Source organism: Lagopus muta, chromosome 1 (genome assembly GCF_023343835.1).
Source record: "Lagopus muta isolate bLagMut1 chromosome 1, bLagMut1 primary, whole genome shotgun sequence".
Classification (NCBI taxonomy): domain Eukaryota; kingdom Metazoa; phylum Chordata; class Aves; order Galliformes; family Phasianidae; genus Lagopus; species Lagopus muta.
The window spans coordinates 9,745,430-9,767,727 of record NC_064433.1 but is presented as its reverse complement, the minus strand read 5'-3'; the positions used below and the strand labels follow the sequence as shown (position 1 = coordinate 9,767,727).

Sequence of the window (22,298 nt, the reverse complement as noted above, 5' to 3'; positions counted from 1 at the left end):
TCTCCATGAAACTAAATCCTAATTAAATAATCTCTATTGGGCACACACTACCTTACAATATAGTAGATGTCTTCTTTTTCTTCATCATCATCCTCAAAGAAAGAATCATTATCAGCTGGTTACCAGCTACCATATCCCACAACCATGCAGACACCCAGCATCCAGAAAAATAACTCAGACATTTTCTAGGTCTTGATTTAAAGGCCTGGTTAAGTCAAGAGAACAGTTGTTTCTGACTTTAGCTGGTGTGGATTGGGTTTTTGTTTCTTCCACAATAGATCCATGCAATGTAAAAATGTGGGTAATAAAGAAGCAGCACTCATTGCCCCTGGATACTATCCCTTTAAAGTGTAATGATAAAGAACTAGCTCAACATTCATCATAGAAACTCTCATGTCTATCTTGGAAAAAAAAAAACAAGTGTTTAATTGCTGCTCATTGTATGCACAATAATCATGACCACATTAGAAATCCCTGTCATTTGTAAACACACACACTGTGCTTTTGCTCATTTTTCAGCTTGTTTCCACTATACAAGGCCTTGAACAAAGAAGCAGCTTCAATCTCTGTTGAATGAGCAAATTTATGAATAAAAAAGTTTAAATGCCTGTGCTATTGTCTACCTGAACTATGCATCTTTGAAGCAATTGTCAGAATGTGCAAACTCATTAATAACCAATCACTCATAAATGATAAAAGCTGCTGTCACATATAAGCATTGTTTGGCCAGATAACAGAAACAAAAAATAATGAGAAAAAAGTGAAAAAAATATACCAAGATATATACAAAAAAGTAAAAAAAATACTAATAGTCCTTGTTTGATTATTTTTTAAAAAACATTGTCACAAGAGAGATTTTCCTGACTTCATTCATAAAACAAAGAAAAAAAAAGGAAAAAAAGCATTCAAATATGAATCTGTGTTGCATAGAGTGATTCCAGTACAACCTAGAAATTTGGTCAAAAAAAGGAACTTGGCACACTTTGGACATGTTTTCTGACCTCTAAATGTTGCTGCCTTGGAAAAGAGAGAGAGTGTGGGCCCAGGTCTGTCCCTGTCCTGTCCTGTGCAATATCTAAGTAGCCCGTCCTTGCTGCAGCTGTCCAAGGCTGGCTTCACTCCTGACAAACTCTGCTCTTTGATTTTCATGACGGGAATCCAAAATTGCAATTTCAATATTCAGAAACATGTTGTGTGTTGTTCAGAGAATCAAAGATGCTTGAATTAAACCAGTTGCTGACAGCTGATTAGCAGGCAAAGATAGCTGTTCCACAGAGCAACAGCTATACCAATCAACACAACTATTTTATAAAAATATTGGCCACACTTGTATACATTGTGAGAGCAAAGCATGCCTGTCCTCTTTCTCAATTAAGAGTGATGATTACAGGCTTCCCAGGAAGACAGCCAGATAGTTCTCGGTCTTGCTGGAAGTCTCCATAGCAACTACCAGCATGACTTGCTGTCTTTATAATAAATCTTAGCAAGAACAAAATTACCAGCAGTTTGCACAAAATTGCACACCTCATGGCTTATACTTTGCACAGTTATTGAAACTGGACTATTTTTTTTAATTTTTTTTTTTTTTTTTAAAGAAACAACAACCACAGCATAGCTGTCAGGAATGCAAGATAACCTACCAAAAGAGAAACACACATGTCAAATATATCCACATACAATTTTTTTTGTTTGTTTGAAAGGGGTCTTTTTCTTTGAAATATTTATCCTTTTATAAAAACATACATAACATCAAAACATTCAGGATGTTTACAATAACTGTAGAGGACTTTTAAAATGTAAGAGAGGTGGGGTACACACATACTGGTGAAAGCATAAAATTCAACATTAAAGCACACCCCCTACTTCCACTATCAGTGGCATTGTATTCAACAAATAGGATTTAGATGAGATTGCTCTGCTTGCAAGTCAAGCAGGCTACCAGCAGGTTATCAGCAGATTAATGGGAGTTTCTCTGATGCATATATCTTTAAAATTTTCTGTGTGTTTCTTGTCATATTTCTGTTATTTTAAGTTGGTAAAGATAAATCAAGAACTCTATGTAGGAAGTGTCACTGGATTAATTGGAGTGTGGTTTTATCATGGTCAGTCCAAGTTCAGAATGTGCTAAGCTTTATTTTGCCATTTTTTCGTTTATTTATTTATTTTTTAAATATGTGTTATTTTCAAAAATAATATTTTCATCTGGTCTTGTACAACCTGTGGAAGTGTGCTACCTAAAAATATCTTCAGAAAACAGATGAAGACACACGTTAAATGATTTGTGAAAAGTCCTTATTGGTCAAGAAAAATAAAAGTCTGAAGTGCACAAATAACATCATTTTCTTTTTAAGTATGTAAAGGTCATGAGGTAATATTTCAAGGGAAACCACTTTCTAATGAAGCTGTGAAATATTAACTAACTTCTGAGGAATAGGAGAGTGAGTACCACATTGACTCTTGTTTTTAAAGGAACTGCTTTCCTTAAAAGCTTTTCTTTTTCTTCAAAAGATATTAAGAGGAAAAATGCAACACCCAGCCTAAACCATCTCATGCAGTAGTTGCTGCCCAAAGTGGCCTAACTGCTCGGTTGCAGTCCCTGACTTTTTGACAGTCTTAAGTGTTGCGAGTTGCCTTCCTATTCTTTCATAACTCAGTACTCAGACATTCAGCTGAGATACCAGAGGATATTTTCAACTTTAACGCAACAGCCCTCAGGCAGGTGCTGTCCTGTTATCTATTCTCTTTTGCCTTTATGTAATGTTGACAACGAGCCCTGCACTGAGCAGGGTAGTGGTCTACAGCTCCAAAATGTCCACGGGATAGTCTACAGTTTGTCATCTCCGTATAGTTTTGCAATAAGACTGATTGTTAAAAAATAGAAGAACTAGCTGAAATAGTTGTGTTAGCCTCAGTGCTTGTATCTCCTCTATTCCAAATTTTGTTAAAGCTGCTAAAAAGTAGGGTGAAGTACAGCGTCATTGAAATCGAAACAACATTCTTTCGTCCCGATGTAGTACATTTTATATACTGTCTTTTCAAAACCACATCCTAAACTACAAATCACTAGTATATTTTTATCCATTACATTCTAGAACAGCGGTTCATATTCACTGTTAACACACTGAAACAAAAAAAAACAACAGTTAGGTCTGATTCTCCACACCATAGTTTTTAAAGGGAAAAGAAAGAAGGAAAAAAAAAGTAGTGTAAAAGAACATTGCCACTCTTGCAAATGCATTGCAGTTTGTGTCAAGTGGCATAATATCACTACAACAAAAGATCCTAAGGTGCAGAGGAATAAGTTTGCACTTCTAATAAGTGAGATTTGGAAAGTCAGTCACCCTGGGTGCTTTTGCATAAAATGATCTCCTTCTGGTCACACAGGAAACCAGACTGCACTTTACATCACACTGCCTCCAGCTGCAGCCGAGCTATGCATTAACACCTGCCTTCCAGCCTTCATTATTTCCTTCACAGTTACTCTCTTCACAAAGAGTCCATCAACACGGAGCCCTCATAGCAGTCTTCATTTCAAACAGCCTCACTTTAACTTCTGGGCCCAGGTTATTGTTTTTTGTTTTTTTTTTTTACTTTGCTGTATTTTGCAGCAAAACAAGTGTAGTAGCCCTCATTAAGTGTGCTATGTAGCCCAGAGACTGCTCTTTTCTACTTTGTATTCAGAAAGACTAGCTAAACACAATGATTTCAAACAATAGTCTTGGAGTGATGCTTTTATAGCAGACTCTTTTGTGCCCTAAGCAGACAGCTCTGCTCAGTGTGTTTGTGTAGAGCTGACCAACAGTTTGTGCCAGTTTACTATTCTTTTCCTTAGATCCACTTTGTCAAGCCAGATATAAGCTTCCCCAATCAGTGTTTTTTTCATAAACTTCCCTCCATTGGAGACAAGCAGAATCTGGGAAAATAATAATAAAAGATAGTTATCAATATATATATTAAAATACTCTACTTGCTGGCAAACACAAAAGATTCACAGATATTGAGCTCTGCTTTCTGGTTTCACAGGAAAGAAACACTGTCCATAACCCTTTGAGTAGGACCCAATAGTTCTTTACAATAGAAAAAGCCCAGTGAAAATTGATCTTTCCCCTTTTTCTATTTCATTAGCACAGTATGTAGCATCTAGAAGATGACAGTCTTGAACTTTAGTGAGTAAATTGTTCAGCTGCTGTTTTCTAAAGAAAAACACAAGGTCAAGTTTTAACTTAAAGATTAAATCTTTATGCAGCCAAAGTACGAATTCTTTAAATTCATGGATGCTGGACAGTGTCTGATATATTAAAAAAACAAACTCAAAACACACAAGTGTGCAAGAAATTCCGGAGTTCTAGCTTCCAATCTCAGCAAGAGGTAGTCCAACTTAAAATGTTGACTGGGTCGGGAATCCCATCTTTGCTATGTCCCTGCTGAGAGCCAAAGTATTGATTGCATGATGCCTCAGTCATGCCGAGTGGGAAGGGAATGAATTAGACCAAGGAACTCATGTGAGCTCTGAAGGACGGGTATTCAAAACTCTCCCTGATTTGTCTTACAAGCATCATGTTTTCTAGCTAAGCAGTTTAATGTCATGCAAGGAACAACTTCCTTCCCTACAGGACATAATTTGTTCTTTGGATTTATTGATCCATTCTAGATGTTTCTGAGAGGAATACATTTGATAACAGACATACTTCAGGGCTGGGGTGTGTTATAACTACACAACTAGATAATTTCTAGAATTTCTTAATTTTTGGGTAACCAAATAAACAAGTTCATTACTAATTTATTTTTTATCAAGTTCCTATGTTTTTCAGAAAGAAATAGAATTTATGAAAAAATGCATTTCCATGATTAGTGGAAGGTTAGCAATCAGAGTCACAAGCAGACCTCAGAAAACGAGTAAAGGATAACAGCAGGAGGCTGTCACCCTCTGTATGAAACATATGTCACTCCTCTATATGTAGGAGAGAAACTGGAGCTTTTTTTCCCTTGGTTTCACAGGTATAGACAGCAGAAGAATGTCAGGACTCAAAAAAAGTTGTACCTCACTGAGATCTTGAAGGAGGCTATAAAATAACTGATACCTAACAGAACTGTAGAAGAATTGGAATTTTCAGTAATCAAAAATGTTAACATTTCTGCACTTTTCTCCATTCTGATACTTATTTTGACAAAGTCAAAAATACAAATTTTACAGTACAACAGAAATTTTAAACAGAGGGGGAAAGAAATTTGCAATCATTTTTTTTGGATGAATTTTCCATTTTTCTGGCTGTATTTCATACCACATAAGATACCTATCCGGACAGGTTGGACACCTCCATGTGTGTCAGTCAACAAATTTGAAGAGGGAGGACTAAATGAGTTGGCCACAAGCATGGAATTATTAGGAAATCCCAATTCACTAATCAGAAAGCCTGTCTGTCCCAAGGGAACTAGGCAGCCTGGTGGTTTTCTAGGTCACTTTCTTCCAAAGAGATGAACAACTCAAAGACTGGCAAGCTAAGCCAAAATCTCTGTTGAAAACATTCTGTTTTTAATACTTTCATATAGAACATTCTGAATTTCTAATTGCAGACAGCCAGTCTACCAGGAGCCAGCTAAGAAGCAAGACAAAGGAGACAGCAGACCAGTGCTTTTCCAGAAGGGTCCCAGGTGGGTTGCCAAGGAACAGGGAAATCGGGAAAGCGAGCTGCTAGGGGCTGAGATAAATGCCTGTCTGAAAATTGTCAAAATATTTTCTACAGAATGTTTTGATTCTGTCACATCAACATTTTTGGGGAGGAAAAAATTCTGACAGAAATTTTCTGTATCTTCTGTCCTTGATCCTTTTTTCCAATCCTACCAGCTGGATCCCTAGTAATTGTCTTTTCTAGTTTGTCATTAAATTCCAGCCTTGTTATCCTGAATCAAGCAGTCTCAGTTCCTTTCTTTCTTTTTTCTTACTCTCAATATTCATGTCCTGCCAAGTCTAGATTTTTTTTTCATTTTCATTATTTTCTTAACTCAGTAGTCCATGATTACATTTTCATGGTTAATATTTGCAGGTTTTGCTTATTACCCTATTGATTTTTTGGAGTGCAGATCCTTGTCCTAATATTTAACTTCACTTTATTCCTAATAATATGCTTTCTGTGACTAACATGTTTGATTTCTTCTTAATCCCTCTCTCTAGTCTACTTTTCCTTTGCTATCTCCCAACTCCATTTCTGTTTTATACATTCTGTTTTGGTATCCTTTCTTTCTTGCCAGATCTCTTCTGACAGTGCCCCTGTCTTTGCTCCTAAATACTCATCACTCTTAAATTCAGCATTCAAATCAGCCTTCATACTTTCAAGTAGGAACAGATTGATTGACAGGCACGACAAGCATATTAAAACATATAGACTGAGTCAGACCAAAGATCTCTCTAAGCAAGTGTTTTGCTTCCAAAAGTGCAGTGTGTTATGCATAGGATAATAACAATCATGCAGTGGTACACTCCTGAGATACCTACTATGTTCTATAGAAGATCAGCTCAAGAAGAGTTTAGATAATGCTCTCAGAAATATGGTTTGATTTTTGGGTAGTTACACTAGCTGATCTTACCAATTCTGTGTCATTTTCTGATCACAAGTTGTATGTTTGTGTTTAATTACTTATGAGGTATTTTTAACATGAATTTATTAAATGATTTTATTCAGATAAATTTTGCATGAAATCATTTGTAATATATTTTACAGTTCAGGCTCCAACTTGCATGAAGAAGTAACAACTTGCTACTTACTAGTTTTACTTGTGCTCCTACAGTTGTGTGCTCAAAGAATAAAGAATATCCATGCCAGTTACAAGAAAAGAGACTGCTAAAAAAGACAGCCTTTTTTCTGTTAGATGTAATGTGCAGCACCAGACACATCACAGTGTTTCTGATTTCACCTTGCTGTGTCTCAGGCTGGCTGTTCCCATGACTACCTCCCTTATTCCTCAACAACTTGATGGTTCATTTTCCCACACAACTCTGTGGGTTCTTCTTTTCTGGCCTCACTCCTTCAAACTACCATTATAGGTAAAGTTTTCAGAGGAATTTTATCTCTTAAACTTTGGCAAGACTTTGTTGACGACATCAATTTTTTCCATGTAATATAATCTCTAGTAGATTTACTCAATCTGTTCGATCAATAAGGATTTAGGATGTCTTACCACAGGGAAAGCTGTACCTATTTTTTGTTGGCTCCATTTCTAAGAAGCTTACATTATGGCATTAGTTTTAATATTATAGCCAATAAATCTAATTTAGGCATGTAAATTATCAATCTAATCGTATTCATCAAAACATAGTCAACATGTTTATGTTAGTCATTCAGTTTTAAAGGTATCTTTAGCAGACACTGAAAAACTCCTTTGATTTGCTTTTAAGATTAGCATGCACTCCTGGAATTGTTCATCTCCACTGACTAGATGAACACAAATAACTCGTATAGTTATCTACTCATGTGAAAGCAATGGAAATAGATAAAGTAAATTCTACCCCTCTAAAGAAGTGTATCTGACCAAATCTGTCTAAATCAGTGAGAAGAAGCACTATTCCTGAATTCCCACAAAACCAAACAAAACCAAAACAACAAAAAAGAAAGAAATCATTTGATGTGTCACAGACCAAAAATATCACCTTTACTAACATACACAGAGAACAGTATCTAAGTTAGCATGTTTAAGTTGGATAATACAATAAACTTTCCAAAGATATTGAAAAAGTATATTTATTTATTTATCTATTTATTTATTTTGTATTTCCATTATTTACTTTTTAAAATCACTTTGTAATTTTCTCTTTTCAGCAAACAACCAGGCTAGAAGATTGATCTTAAATGCCCATAGATCAGCATGAAAAACATATAAAATCAGATTTCAATAAGATGTAGAATTACCTGAAGAGAATGTCCAGCAGGACTCAAGCTAAATCTAAATGTTTCGTTGAATGAAGGCTCTCGGTCATGCCTACATACCCTGGTCTTCTTCTTAATTACTCTCTTCTGGGTAGAGATGTTGACAACATATAGTTTCACATACAGGTCTGGAGAAGAACAGTTCAATAAACTAAATACAGAAACTTTCAGATAGTCATTATTGCTAATAACTTAAACGTAGGGAAATGCTGAGAAGAAAGAGAACAAGGTACTCTACAGAGCCATGTTCTGTTCTCATTCACATTGTGTAAAAAATGGAACCACTCCTCTAAATTCATGAAATTACATTGTGTTGACAACATTGTCATTGAAAGAAAAAATATAATTAGTAACATGAGTATCTCAATTTAATAAGCTTTTATACCAAAATACAACTTTTCACTAGATCTTTTATAACCCAAGGAGTAATAATTTTTATTAAAGCTAAAAATGGTTATTTTTTAACAATCAAAAATGCTATGAAAAGGGGATTAACTTCTGAGAGTTAATTTGTTTCTACAAAATGTTTTCATTTTCATTAAAATTAATAGGAGCAAAGAGCACTTCAAAAGTTATGCTATAGAATTTGTCAATCTGATTAGGAAGCAATTTCCTTTCCTATTTTAATGGTGTTGTTAAAAGACTTCAGATACATCTTATTTTATGTTTTCAAAGTATCATGAAGCTGTTTTTTGTGAAATACCTGGTAGATGATCTGGAGATTTAAACTTGTATGTGATATTTCTGCACTGAAGAATTTCTACTATCAGTTGTTCTCCATCTGTCTTCATTTCCTTTTTTAATGCAATCTTGATTTCACCCATAACTTGTGTTTTACCTGGAAAAATAGAAAGAAAAAAAGACAAAAAACCCAACAACTCAAATAAATGGAAAAGGAAAAGGATTGCATTTTAACACTTTCTCCCACAGCATCCTTTAACGAAATTATTAAGTGTAGAATAAATGACTGGATAGTGAAGTAGGTTGAGAACTGGCTGATCTCAGAGGACTGTGATCTGTGTATGGTTCTGAGTTCAAAAAATACAGGGATCTCCAAGAAAAAATCCAGCAGTGGGTGATGAAGATGATGAGGGTCCTGGAACATCTCTTGTATGAAGAAAGGCTGAGAAATTTGGGATTGTTAAGCCTGGAGAAGGCTGAGAGGGGATCTCATCACTGTGTATAAGTACCTAAATCATGGGAATCAAGTGGATAAGGCCAGGCTCTTTTCAGCGGTGTGCAGGGACAGGACAAGGAGCAGTGAGTGAAAACTGCAACATGGGAAGTTCTATACAAACATGACAAAGTTTCTTTACTGTAAGAGTGACAGAGCACTGGGACAGGCTGTCCAGAAAGATTGTAGAGTCTTCTTCTCTAGCGACACTGAAGAACAGCCCGAACACTTTCCTGTGCAATCTACTGTAAGGAGCCTTCTTTAGAAGAAGGGTTGGACTTGATGATGCCCGTAGGTCTTTTCCAACCCCTACAGTGTTGTGATACTATAAATATTTTCTTGTTTTATTTTCTTGTTTTAATCTGGGTGCTTCTGATTGCTTTGTTTTTGGGTGGTGATGTTTATTTGTTTTATTTATCAAAAGAGATGATATCATTTAAAGGTGTCCAGAAATACTAAGGATAGTGTATTTCTAAGGTGAACAACATAAAGATATATGCACTTTCATTGCATAAATAGATTATATGCTTCAGGATGCACTTGCTTCAGAGATGATTTTGTTACAATAGCAAAATTTCACTGAAAATCTTTACAGGGTATACAGTGTCACTGTATATCATCTTTTTAGAAGCTTTTACATCAAGATATCTAAGTTATTTTAAAAAACAAACAAGCAAACCAAAACAAAATGCCACCAATATTTAATAGCGCACTGAAGAGTACGATTCTGAAAGGCAATGAATTAAGACATTGGTAAAGCATTTCACCTTCCTGTACAAAACAATATCATTTACATAATTTAAAAGAAAGTACTCATTGAGACCTTTAAAATAAAGGTGACTTCCTTTCTCATAGGGTCAGAAATGCAAGCCCATTATCTCTACAGTGTATGCATTTTTCTCTAAATCAGTCCAGAGATGGAGGGAAAGCACAGAATGTAATGTAAGCCAAGCTGTTTCACCTTTCCCCTGCCTGTTCTCCCACAAGACTGTATTGAGACCAGGTAGAGCCCAGTCTGACTATATCTTCTAATTGGATACAGTTGTGTGAGTAGAGCTCACGTCCCTCAGCTGAACGCCATCTATCACATCATCAAGTCATAAAGGGTGGTTATGCTTCTATATCTATTTTTCTGCTACTGTTAAAATGTTATTTCTTCTTCTCTTTAGCCATTAGTGAAATAGCACATAAGCTTCTGGGAATCTTTGATACCTAGTTGCATGTGCCAGCACAATGGAGATTTATTGCACTACCATTAAGTTCTATTAGCTGGTGCCAAGAAGGAGAAAAGCAATTCTGCAGAAATTAAACAATTATGATACAAATGGAGAACCTTCTCTCTTAAAGACTAGAAAGCTACCACATAACTTTCTAAAGATCACCTACCTGTACTGCAAATGTATTATCAAAATTGAATAATCTCCCACTAAATAAGCCAGCTGTTGTTTCACATACGTCCGTAAGAAACCACGCATTCTTTTGTTTTTTCCATTTAATTTTTTGGGGGGATCATGAAGAAATAATATAATTAAAAATAATCACTGCTACAACCTGGCCCTTTAAACCTCTGCACAAATTGAAGCTAGAATCTGATTTAGGCATATTTTAGATGAAATGGGTATAAATTTATCGAAGGATTATTGAAGTGGGCAAGAGTAAAGCATTAAGAAATTATGTCCTAATTTAGTCAAGCAATCAAGGACTGGAAAGAATGATGCAGCTGCTTTCTACAGACATGATGGAGTAAATGTTGAAAGGGACTGCCAATTTCAAATTGATTTTGCATCATATTTACATTTTACATATATATCTAAAATGCAACCTTACTGAGGTACAGGCTAAAGACCAAAGACATTATCACTGTCTTTAATTTAGGATCAAAGTAGCAAATCAAGTCCTAAAAGATATACCTACAACTAAACACTGTGGTGATTATTTTGCATGGCAACATACTTCTTCCACAACCTGGTGTGGGCCAGACTTATTAAATTTCATTAGCAATTAAAAGATGATGGTTAATAAACTAAATTGCTGTGAGGCATTTTGAGAAATTAAGGAATTTAAGTTAAGAAGTTAAGGAAATTAAGCTATGATGATGGAAAAAAAACAACAAACCTTTTACTCTTGCAGAACTATCACATTCTATGTTGTCACAGATAAATTAGTTGTTATTAGTCTTAAGTGACTGCTGCTGTAAATCACAGGATGCATCATCTGCACTGCTGCTATCGCTATTGAAGTAATCATGAAATAGTAAATCAAATTTCAGTTTTGATTACTATGGATTATGCTGCAATAGCCTTTTGATCAGATGCCTGCTGCCAATAAAAATTACCCAAGACAGCAATAAACATCTGTCTCTGGTCCATGCTATCAAAGCTCATTCAGCAGTACACTTAAATTAGCAGGTTAATATTACAGGACAATAGTATGAATTTTATCTGGCTTAATTGTCTGAAATAAGCATCTGTCAACACCGTTCAGAGATGTGCGGGTTGACTCCAGAAGCACAGCCAGTCTCAGAAAGAGCAAATTGGTTCGTGTTATAAGAAATATCAGGAGAAATCTAAAATAATTTAGTACAGAAATCAAGGAATGCAGATCAGGGAATAGGTCAAGGAGGGACATTATGTGATAGTGCAAATAGAAATTATGAGACTATATGATGCACCAGCATACATGTTCTCCTGGAGAATGTTTGTTAATAAGAAACCTCCACAGATTTTTGTAGCAGTTGTCTTAAAATCATTTAAGTACAATGTGAAGTGTGCTCCTTCTGAACTTGTGACATTTGTAATTAAAGTGTACATATTTTGTACACTTATTGAGTGCCTAAAAATTTCCATTATCTTTCAGTGTAAGATGAAGAGATGAGTAATGATTAGAGTATTGTCATCATAAGCATATGATCAGAAAAAAAGTCACTTTTTGTTGCAACTAATTTCATTTCCTTGGGTCTTCATCTGTTTTGATACCTTGAGAGATTAAATTAATGAACGTCTGTGCAGTGTTCATTGTTAGAATACAAGCATTTTTTAGCAGCATTTTACCTTGTAGTGACAGACAAGGTGCAGATATAGTTATTTCTAACACTGTCATTACACATCATTTCTTCCATAACTGAGCAACTCAAATCATAGAATCATAGAATCACCAAAGTTGGAAAAGATAATCCAGTCCAACTGTCTGTGTATCACCTATGCTTAGTTCTTTCTTCATAGCACTGTCCTTTAGTGGTTTTCTCTGATCTTTATCTCTGTGCTGACCTGACAGACGGAGACAATAATAACTGCATGTCTGACTTAGAGATGCCTGGATTTATTAACTGGGATTGAAATACTGTATAGCGAGAGTCTTTTCTATTGTAAGCATGAACAGGACTTCCTGAATCCCATGATCAGAATCAAGAATTAGAAACGCTGAGAGGGATCTTTGCCACTGTTATGTTTCCCTCCACTCATAATCTATAAGTTCATACAGACATAATATTCCATCTACCAAAGAGTGCTGTTGTAGCAAGAATTGTCACTTCTGGATTGCTTTAGTACCATTTTGAGAGACAGAAATCTGTTTTCCAGCAGACAGCGGTGCTTCAGCAAAGCAAGATAATGTTATCATCTTCCAGTAAATAATTCAGAATTACTGTGAATATTGAACATATACTGTTTACATTTAGTACTGGAGTTAAACAAATCCAGCAGAAGGTAAAGTAGAAAGGTATTCACTGTCATTTCAAAAATAAATATACCAAGAATCTAAAATACCAACCAACCAAAATCTTCCAGTATTTGTTTAGGCAAATATTGCTATCTTTGTGGAGGGGTTTGTTTGTTTGTTTTACTTAGCTAGTTAGTTTGTTGGTTTTTTGCAGTGACAAATGTTCTTTTTTATAATGTCTTTCATCCTCTTGCTGAGCCAACATCTACTGGTGGAACTGCTGTAAAATAATGATGGATGAGTTTTATAAACAATACCTACTACTGCTTCCAGGTTCTGACCTTTCTGTCCTTCTGAGGTTTTTCCATTATATCCTATTTTTTATTTCTTGTCTTTCTCCCACACGTTTATTTCTCCCTTGAAAACTGTCAATTTTTCTTCTGTAGTCTGGTTTCACCTTTGTGTTCTCTACTGTAAGAAAAATCAGACATCCAATGTAGCCTTAACTACTCTTCCTCCTGCCTTCCAGTACTTTAAATAGATATCTTTGGATTTAATGGCATAATATTGGCTTAATAAATATACTCTTCAGCTCCCAAGATGAGAATGGATACATGCAGGTTCTTAAGTTTGTTGCTTCTCCTTCAATGAGATGCTCAATCTGTCCTGCATGTTGCTCTCAACATGTCCCAGGAAAATCTAAAGCACAGACTGAAGCCACCTCTTTTTTCTCCTGCTCAAAACATGGATTACAGCAGCTCATTATGCCTGGTATATGTTCAGCTTTCTCTCATTTGCCTGCATGAAGACTAGGTGGTAGTACATATGAAGGGCTCAAATTATCCCCTCCCTCACCTGACATGTGCAGGGATACTGTGTCAGTCATTCACACCCCTCTGGGATGGCGGCATAAATGCTGTCAGGGAAATTGGTTCTCTGTGGGAACAAGGGATGTTCCACACTGGGAGAAGGCACAAACTGAGAGAGTTGCTCTCCATTTCCTTTCCTTTTCTTTCCCTGAGCCACTGTGAACAGCCTACATATTATGAAATGAGCTAAAAAGATTAATATTTTTCTGTCTCCTCTGATGTGATGTGCATGGAATCATGTAATGAGGGAGATAAGAAGAATTAAGAATCTTTGCTCACAGCAAGCACAATTTACAATTCTGTAGGCAGTGTGAATGTCTGGCTTTAAGGCTCAGGCATATGAACAAGCTGGCAGATTTATGTTATGATTCCTAGGAGTAGCAGGCACTTACACTGCCCACAAAAATTTGAATATATTAGTGCAGAACTTTAGCTTGTATTTCTAAAATTCTTAGTAGGATTAAACAGACTCTTTGGCAGAGAATATTGTTAAGACTTTTTTTTTCAGATAAAACATTTTTATGCCTTTTATACATATATAAATATACATTTTTGAAACAGAGACTTTAACTGTTGATTTATTGTATTCTTCTTCTTTTTTTTTTTTTTTTTTTTTTTTGCCTGATGAGGAAAAAAAATAATCTTTGTTCCATTTATTTATCACTGAGTGTGCCTCTGTTTTATAGATGTGAAGAGAAAGAAATAATACTGACTCTGGACTGATGCCATGTTTAAAAACACTTGAAGTAAAGTAATTTAAAAAATGATGGGAAGATAACACTGATACTTTATAAGTGCTTAAATAAATAATAATAATAAAAAAATTAAAGATGCATGAGTCCAATTTCGTCTGAATTTATTTCTGTTTGGCACCCTAAAAGGCTTTTGCAAATGTAGGGTATAAAAGTATATAATGAGTCAATGAGGCAATAAAATTAAAGGAGGTGGACAATGAAAGAAAGCTTCTTTAGTGTCAGGACAGTGAATGGAATCACACTATAAGAGATTTCCCAAGAAAAGTTTTTTCAATATTTTAGTGAGAAAAGTATGTGGTGCCATTGAGGCATTTGGAAGACAGTTAAGATTTAAGTTTAAATATCATGTCCAGCAAATTTAGGTGATCAGAGGTGACTACAGAGATTCTTTTCAATTATGAAGCTGAATACTGAATACCTGAATTTGAACGAACAGCTGTCGAAAGTGGATTAAAATGGAAAGAGGGAAATCAAGAGTGCTGTGGAACTAATTCCAGTAGTACATTCTATTAGATACCTCTGCTTATTTATACTTTTGCAAAAGAGGAGCCTTATATTCTGAGCTGATTACTCTAATATTTTCCCTGCAATTCCTTTAAATACCAAAATTCCAGCAAACTCAGCAATGGTTTAGACTAATATACTGATGACAGAGTTAATCAGAAGGAATTCTAGATGTCTAACTGAAACCCGTCTTAAGCATGTCTTATCATGGATAAATGCCTTTTGGAAAGTGGCTTCCTTTTCTTCTATGGCAAGTGAGGTGAGGCAATAGATTTGATTCAAAAAACTGATTTTTAGTCATTGAAACTGAGCTAAAATAATCCAAATACACATCTATCATTTACCATAAGATCAATGAGATAAAACCAAAGTGATTATCAAAATTAATCGATTTTAATTGAACTTCAATGATATGTGCAGGCTGGATGTGAAAGGGAGAACTATGCAGCCTCATTTCTCAAGAAGAACCCCCTTTAGACACATTCGCTCCCTTTCATCGTCACCATAAATCATTTCCTTGAGCCTTAATATATGTTCACAGCCTTCTTTTCAAAATTTAACATGTTACATAAGGACAAATATCATATATTGTAGAATCAGTTCCATAAAAGATGGCTTTCTATGGCATGTCAGAAATGTTATTGACTTGCCCTAGCTTTCTAGTGGGAAAAAATTCATACAGGGAAGAGAAGTGTTTATTTCCATGCATACAAAAAAACCTGAACCTGGATTAATAGAGTGTCTTTTAAGCCTATTCTATTAAAGTATTACTGAGGAGAAAATGTGCTAATGAGAGAAGAAATTTGCAAATTGTCATCAAAAATGCTTATTGACTCTGTTCAGTGAAAAATTTTGCACAATACTACAAAATACTCATTTAAACTGAGTGGAAGCTCTTTTCCATGACAGTAGTGGTTTTTACCTACATAAAAAATAGGGAAGATTTTGCTAGAGTTTGCTTAGATTCTTTTTAAATGATGACATGCTTTAAACTATTTCCCCCCTCCTCTGACAAATACAATTTTTAAAATCATTTTTAGTCTTGAGATGCAAGTTCTTAAGAGTTTGGCAATGCAGTCTGAAATGACAAAATCCCTTCTGAAATGAACTTCACTTTCTGTGCCTAAGCTTACACTTTATTTGAATATACATACGAAGATGTATATTCAACACAACAGATTTATTTATTCTTTTTGCCTCCTTGACTTCATGAAATTAAATGTTTTAGCATGAACAAATGGAAAACCCATCAAATTGGTTAAAGTTTATTTGTCTTATATTACAATAGGATGAAAGTATAATGGAAATCATTTGATCACCTCAAGATGAGTGAAACAACTGAAGTTACATATGGACTCCCATGGATGTTAGCAAGCGACAATAGAAATGTGCTCAAAAATTACAGCAAAGAACATCAAATAATTCTGAATACAGAGCAGAATATTAGGTTGCACAAAACTCCAAAGAGAAAAACTTAGAAGTAGCTATTGTATGCTGATTACATTTGTGAATCCAGAGAGAAAATAACGAAATATTTCCTAGGTAGATTGCAAACGAACAACCACCAACCTAAATTCAGATACACAGAGTGCTTGAAAAATATGGTAAGAATTGCGTATTTCCTAAGATTAACAGCTAAAAATGGAACACACAATACTAAAGTACTTGAAGATTGTATTTCTGTAAAGTAATAATTCTGTTGGGAAACATCACCTGCTGATCACCTGGGGAACAGTGTGAGATGAAGATTAAGTATATTTCTACAATTTCTGACACATTTCTAGGTCAAGCAGAAGAAAAAACTATGATATTGCATTTAAATGGAAACGGAAAATGATGTTCTGCTATAGAACCACATAGGAACTTTCCCATATCCCTTGGAAAGTAGCTAGTTAGGAGGTAATTTTTCAATTTCTTTTAGTATCTTAGAGGTATTGCCTGATAAAATAGTAAAAAAAAGAACAAAAAATCTTGGAGGTAAATGGATAAAATCAGATGCAAGTTTTTAAAAAATTTAGACCATACGAAATATACCCAGAAAAATAACTTTTAGTTCTAGTAACACTAAATTAGATTTTAAAAGTGAAAATCAATACGGAAAAAGTACAGTTTCTGACTTAGGATATAACAGAATATTTTCATGTTTTCCCTCTCTCATAAAGCCTGCATTAAGGGGAATTTTACACAGTGAATAGGTATTGGTGTATGAACCACATATGACGTTTTCATTCCAGTTAGTTTGGATAGTGGCCCATTGCACATTTATTGCACAGAAAATAAGAACAGAATCTTCACTTTTAATGCAGTGGAACAGGCTGTTTTATTTCACAGCTTGCCCAAGTCATTTATAGCTCACCAAAAAAAATTTACTTAACACATGGTGGCATATGTAACTCCATAAAGCTTTTTTTGAGAAGGAGGTGGAAGATGGCATTTGTATACACAAATATATCCATACACATTCTCAGGCTAACGCAATATGTTAGCACTCTTTTGTGTTATAAACACAAAATAGGCACATTATCATGGTAACTGAAGATGAATATTTTTGTAAGAACCTGCCTATTCTTTCTCCACATCATGATTTCCAGATTCCCCCTCAGATTTATCCTGCAGTTCTTGGTCTCTTCAGTGAAATATGCTTAAAATCTTGCTCATACCTCCCTGGAGCTGCTCACTGGTGTGCACCGTCATGTGCACTGCACAGCCTGGGTACCAGAGCAGATGCTTCTACACTGACTGTTCGTGTGGAAGACAGGTAATGCTATTACATTAATAGATTTTCTGTTGTGTGCTTACATTACCTGGAACAGTGGTTGCAGCCCACTGTAGAGATGCTATTTTTGTTTCATTAAATAAGAATGACTTGTGAAATAATTGATGCTAATAAAACTTCTAAGCATAAGAATCTGAAAAATTGCATATTCGGTATGATAGTAAGAGTTGTGATAGTTCTAGCAAAGCTTACTATAGCAAACAAGGTAAATCTTTCTTCCAGGACCACCAGAATATTTTGTAACTGGATGTACAGAACATAGGAAATTTTAGCACAAAAGTTAATACTTGTAATCAAACTGGGATTCAACTATTTTCAGAATCTGCCCAGTACATCAATGAGGGATGATCCTTTCTATTGATAAGAACAAACATGGAATCAGCCCAGTCTAAGATGGAAAAATTAATCAAGATTTTACTCAGAAAGGAAGGGTAGAAATTATATGCAGCGTGTTCCATAGTATTATGAAGAATTCAGAATACTACAGTCACTGGAGCATTGGTGTCTGGAAGCAGTGTTTGCAGTAATGGGGAGATGATTCCTAAAGTTGTTGCCAGTTTTGAAAAATATCAATTTACTTTTCAGCCCATCTCTAGATTAATCTATTAATTGTATATCAATCCTTTTAAAATTTGCAACTTTCCATCTGAAATCTTTATGGTTTAAAGTACCTGCTTTTTCTCTCCGATTCAGTACTGAGAAGTTATTCTTGTAGTGCTGATTCCCTCAAGCTGGTTATAATAGACATATACTGAAGATGGCATTTCATTGCACCATTGAACTGATGTGTGTGTTTAAACTCCACAGAGATGCATTTCAGTAAAAAGAAATAATCTGAAAACCTAGAGCAGATTAGCATAAGGACAATATAGCACTAAAATAAATGCATTTATAGACCTCTGTGATGAATGCTGCCATGATGGGGGAAAAAAAAGAGAGTGAAAATTTGCCCCTGTTTATAATGTTGATAAAGTGAAAAGAAACCTGTTATATAAATAGAATTATATGTAGTGTAAAAACCAATAACAAAGCTCAAGATTATTTGATAAGACCATGTTCCAAGTGGAGTAAATGGTTCTATAAAAAAGCTCTTAATCTTTTATGGGGTAAAAATTTTAAAAAGTGTTTCTGAGTCTCTGAACATTCATGGGGAATAAGGAAAATGCTGGAAGCTCTCGTTCTAAAACAATGAAAATTGAAAATTATGGATTTCAAAAAGACAGAGGATCCTAATTTATCCTCATGTTCTCAGAAAAGTTGAATCAGAAAACACATGTATTTATATTTAAATATTTTTACCTCATTTAGAAACTCCCCATAAACTTTGTGAGGTCTCTGAAGCAAATATCATCCATTTGTATATATAAAAAACACTTTCTAATTTTTTTTCATTAAAAAACATATTCTGCTCCTGAGCATTGTGTATTGAGTAATAATTGTATAATTAACTGAACCCTTTCAGTAATGATTAGAAAGGAGTATATCACAGAAAGCTGATGCTGCTGCAGCTACTGCACATTTTATTTTCTGTCAGCTATTTTAAAACAGAAATTACTTTTTTCTTCTGTCTCCTGACACAGTCATGAGACTGCTTTGGGAATAAATGACTCAGAGCCCTTCAGTTAATTGCATCCTATAGTCATGAGTTTATAAAGAATCTCCAAGATTTAATACTGTTCTTCTGATTTCTGAAATCTCAATTGTAATCCGATATCACAAATTAATGCTGTACTTTAAGAAATTGAAAGGCAACCCTGTACATTCCAGGGCAGTTGGAACTAGATGATCTTTGATGCCCCTTCTAATATAAGCCATTCTATGATTTCCCCTTGGATACAGAAACAATTTATTGTGCATCAGTTTGCTAATAAATAACATTTAACTTACAACATTATGACTGTTCATATGTATGGTAATAAGTCAGAAGTCTCATGTGATATATTACTGTTCTTCAGAAGGCTTCTTCTAGTGATGCCGAGTGTGACATCTATCATAGTAACCATGGCCTGGCACTAGTTCAGAGCCTTGTTCTTTATGAACAATACCCTAAGGGAATCAGAATCACAGAATGGCATAGGTTGCCCAGGGCCCTATCCAACCTGGTCTTGAACATGTCCAGGGAATGGGGCATCCACAGCCTCTCTGGACAACCTGTTCCAGTGCCTCACCACCATCTGAGTGAAGGATTTCCTCCTAACATCTAACCTAAATCTCTCCTCTTATCCTATCACTAACAGACTATGTAAAAAAAGTCTCTCTCCTGCTTACAAGCTCACCTCAATTACTGGAAGGCTTCAATGAGGTCTCCTTGGAGCCTTCTCTACTCCATCTAAACAAGTCCAGCTCCCACATCCTTTGTCCATAAGAGAGGTGCTCCAGCCTTTTGAGCATCTTCTTGGCCCATGGACCTACTGCAACAGTTCCATATCCTCTATCCTCCCTGTGCAGAGGGGCCCAGGTCTGGACACAGTACTCCAGATGGGGTCTTACATGGGCCTCACCTCCCTTGCCCTGCTGGCCACCCCTGTTTTATACAAAAACATCATTTCTTATATAATACAAGTCTCTAAATTATTCTGACCTGGCATCATAAGAATTACTAAAAGTAGATTTTGGTACTGTGAAAAACCAAAGAAATAAATCGTTAATATTTGTGTTGAATATTAAATGAATGAGGACAGAAAAATGCATAGCATTCAAAGACTCATCAGTAGTACTCTTTAATTTTTGACATTATTTACTGACTCAAACTGTTCAATGAGTTCAAAATGAAAGTAACTAGTCACTGAGAACAAAAGCATAATTACTAGAAATTACTAGAACTAGAAATATATTTAAATATATGAATTCTGAGGTACAGGTATAGAACAGCTCAGTAACAGTAACAATGATGGCACTAAACATCATTTCAGCTTATGTCTTCAGAAGCCTACATGCCAACCTTTTCAGTAGGAATTATTGTGGTTAAATCTGAACTTGAAACACTGTAATAAACCTGATTTTGAGAGCACAATGAAAAATTATGTCTCCTTCTTGTTCTTTTCCAAATAATTTATATTAGTCAAATAGTCTGTTATTTTCTTTTTTTTGTTTTTTTTTGTTTTGTTTTGTTTTGTTTTTCTTAAATGAAATTAATATGTCAGTTTCAGAACAAATTCTGATGTGATTTAAAAGAATCAGTTGGGATATTATTGCTGATATTTCTCCAAAGAACACCTCCACAAGTAATAATGGAAAAGAAGTGAATGAAAATTATCATAGAAATATCACACAGAGCTTCAAATCTAGATCATTTTACAACAAATTGATCTAAAACAGAGTATGTCTGTTTTTTTTAGGAGGGATGCAAAAAATTAGTATTAATTTCAACGCCTTTCTCAACTTCCCTAGCAAGTTCCTGATTTCATGCATTGCTATCTGCAAAATCTTAAATTTTTAGCCTTCTGCAGGAAATCTCCGACTCTTTAATTCTATACTTCTGATTGGGAATGTATTTGCAATCTGTCACCCATTCGCAATTTAGCATCAGCTTTATTTTTCATCACTTCCCTGCTGCTACTGTAACAGTGATACACAGAAGAAGTTTATTTTACAAGATGCTTTCAGGATGAAATTAATTTGGCCACCTTGGTATTTCTATTGTTGGTTTTCACAAGACCTTGGACTGGCTTCAATGCTATGGAAACTCATGTATAAGAAAGGATAAACAAAGGACATTAAGGCTTGATCACAGTTTCAAATTGCCTGTGAATATCTAGAACAACATATAAATTAAATATATTCCAGATCTGGCAAGAAAATCTGTTTTCCAGAGATGCAACTGACTTAAATCTTCCATTTAATCTGACTATTTATGATACTTCAAACTGAGTATTTTTTCAGAATTTCTGTGTAATTATACAAATGGTCTACACAATATGAATTACTTATGTATCTCTTTTTTGACAGAAACCAATTGTTTAATTCAAGAATAGTAAGTTGCGCAAAATGACATAAAAGACAATCTTTTACCTTAATATTTTACTATTTTTGCAAATCATCATGGAGACTGACAGCTAATGAGAGATTAAAAAAAAAAGGAAAAATAAAAAATGAACTTCCCTTGTATAAATTAGCTCATGCATGTTTTTTAAACTTTCAAATTGATATTTACCTGGTAAGCAGGTAAATCAGTACCTAAACTGAATTTGTCATGTAAAATTGGCTTCTGTTTTTTCCCCAAAAAGCAATATCAAGCTGCCTATTTAATTTAGAAGATAATACACCTTCATATTAAAAGACTCTACTAGTTTGCATGGGCTTATTGGCTGTAGTGGCAGCCTTAACTATTTCTGCAAAATGATTATCATAGCTAAAGATAGGACTACCAGGCACAGAACTTGAAGATCACGTTCTGTCCTTGAATTTGTTTCAGTGAAATGCTGCAATTTTCTCCCATTGTGACTATATACACCAGAAATTTCTCCTTGCGTGTAGTTTCACAAACAAAACACTGGGAATCCATTGCTAAACTGCAAGGTCTATGAATGCTGTTATATTCCTCACAGCATGGAATCCACAAATTTTCTGTATTGGTAAATCCTCCATACAGGGAAAAGCTTTCCTTTACCAGTTTTATTTTTCCTTCCTTATATTCTTTGG

The 22,298-nt window shown here is 34.9% G+C and overlaps 1 protein-coding gene and 1 long non-coding RNA gene across 8 annotated transcripts in view; one reads left to right on the top strand and one right to left on the bottom strand.

Annotated features, from left to right (window-relative positions):
- Nucleotides 1-3,545: 3,545 nt before the first annotated feature.
- The window catches only part of PCLO (piccolo presynaptic cytomatrix protein), a 318,968-nt gene continuing 300,215 nt past the window's right edge, over nt 3,546-22,298 (bottom strand). For all 5 annotated transcript variants that reach the window (XM_048934047.1, XM_048934048.1, XM_048934051.1 and 2 more), the window contains 3 exons: nt 8,626-8,760; nt 7,905-8,050; nt 3,546-3,913 (listed from right to left, as the gene is read on the bottom strand). In XM_048934047.1, the coding sequence (XP_048790004.1) occupies nt 3,773-3,913; nt 7,905-8,050; nt 8,626-8,760 (422 nt within the window). In that variant the 3' untranslated portion in view covers nt 3,546-3,772. The remainder of the gene's footprint in view (nt 3,914-7,904; nt 8,051-8,625; nt 8,761-22,298) is intronic.
- Nucleotides 16,146-22,298, top strand: part of LOC125688257 (uncharacterized) — a 44,112-nt gene continuing 37,959 nt past the window's right edge. For 2 of the 3 annotated variants that reach the window (XR_007374666.1, XR_007374667.1), the window contains exon 1: nt 16,146-17,639. This is a non-coding gene — a long non-coding RNA (uncharacterized LOC125688257). The remainder of the gene's footprint in view (nt 17,640-22,298) is intronic. The other variant, XR_007374665.1, reaches the window with a different exon arrangement.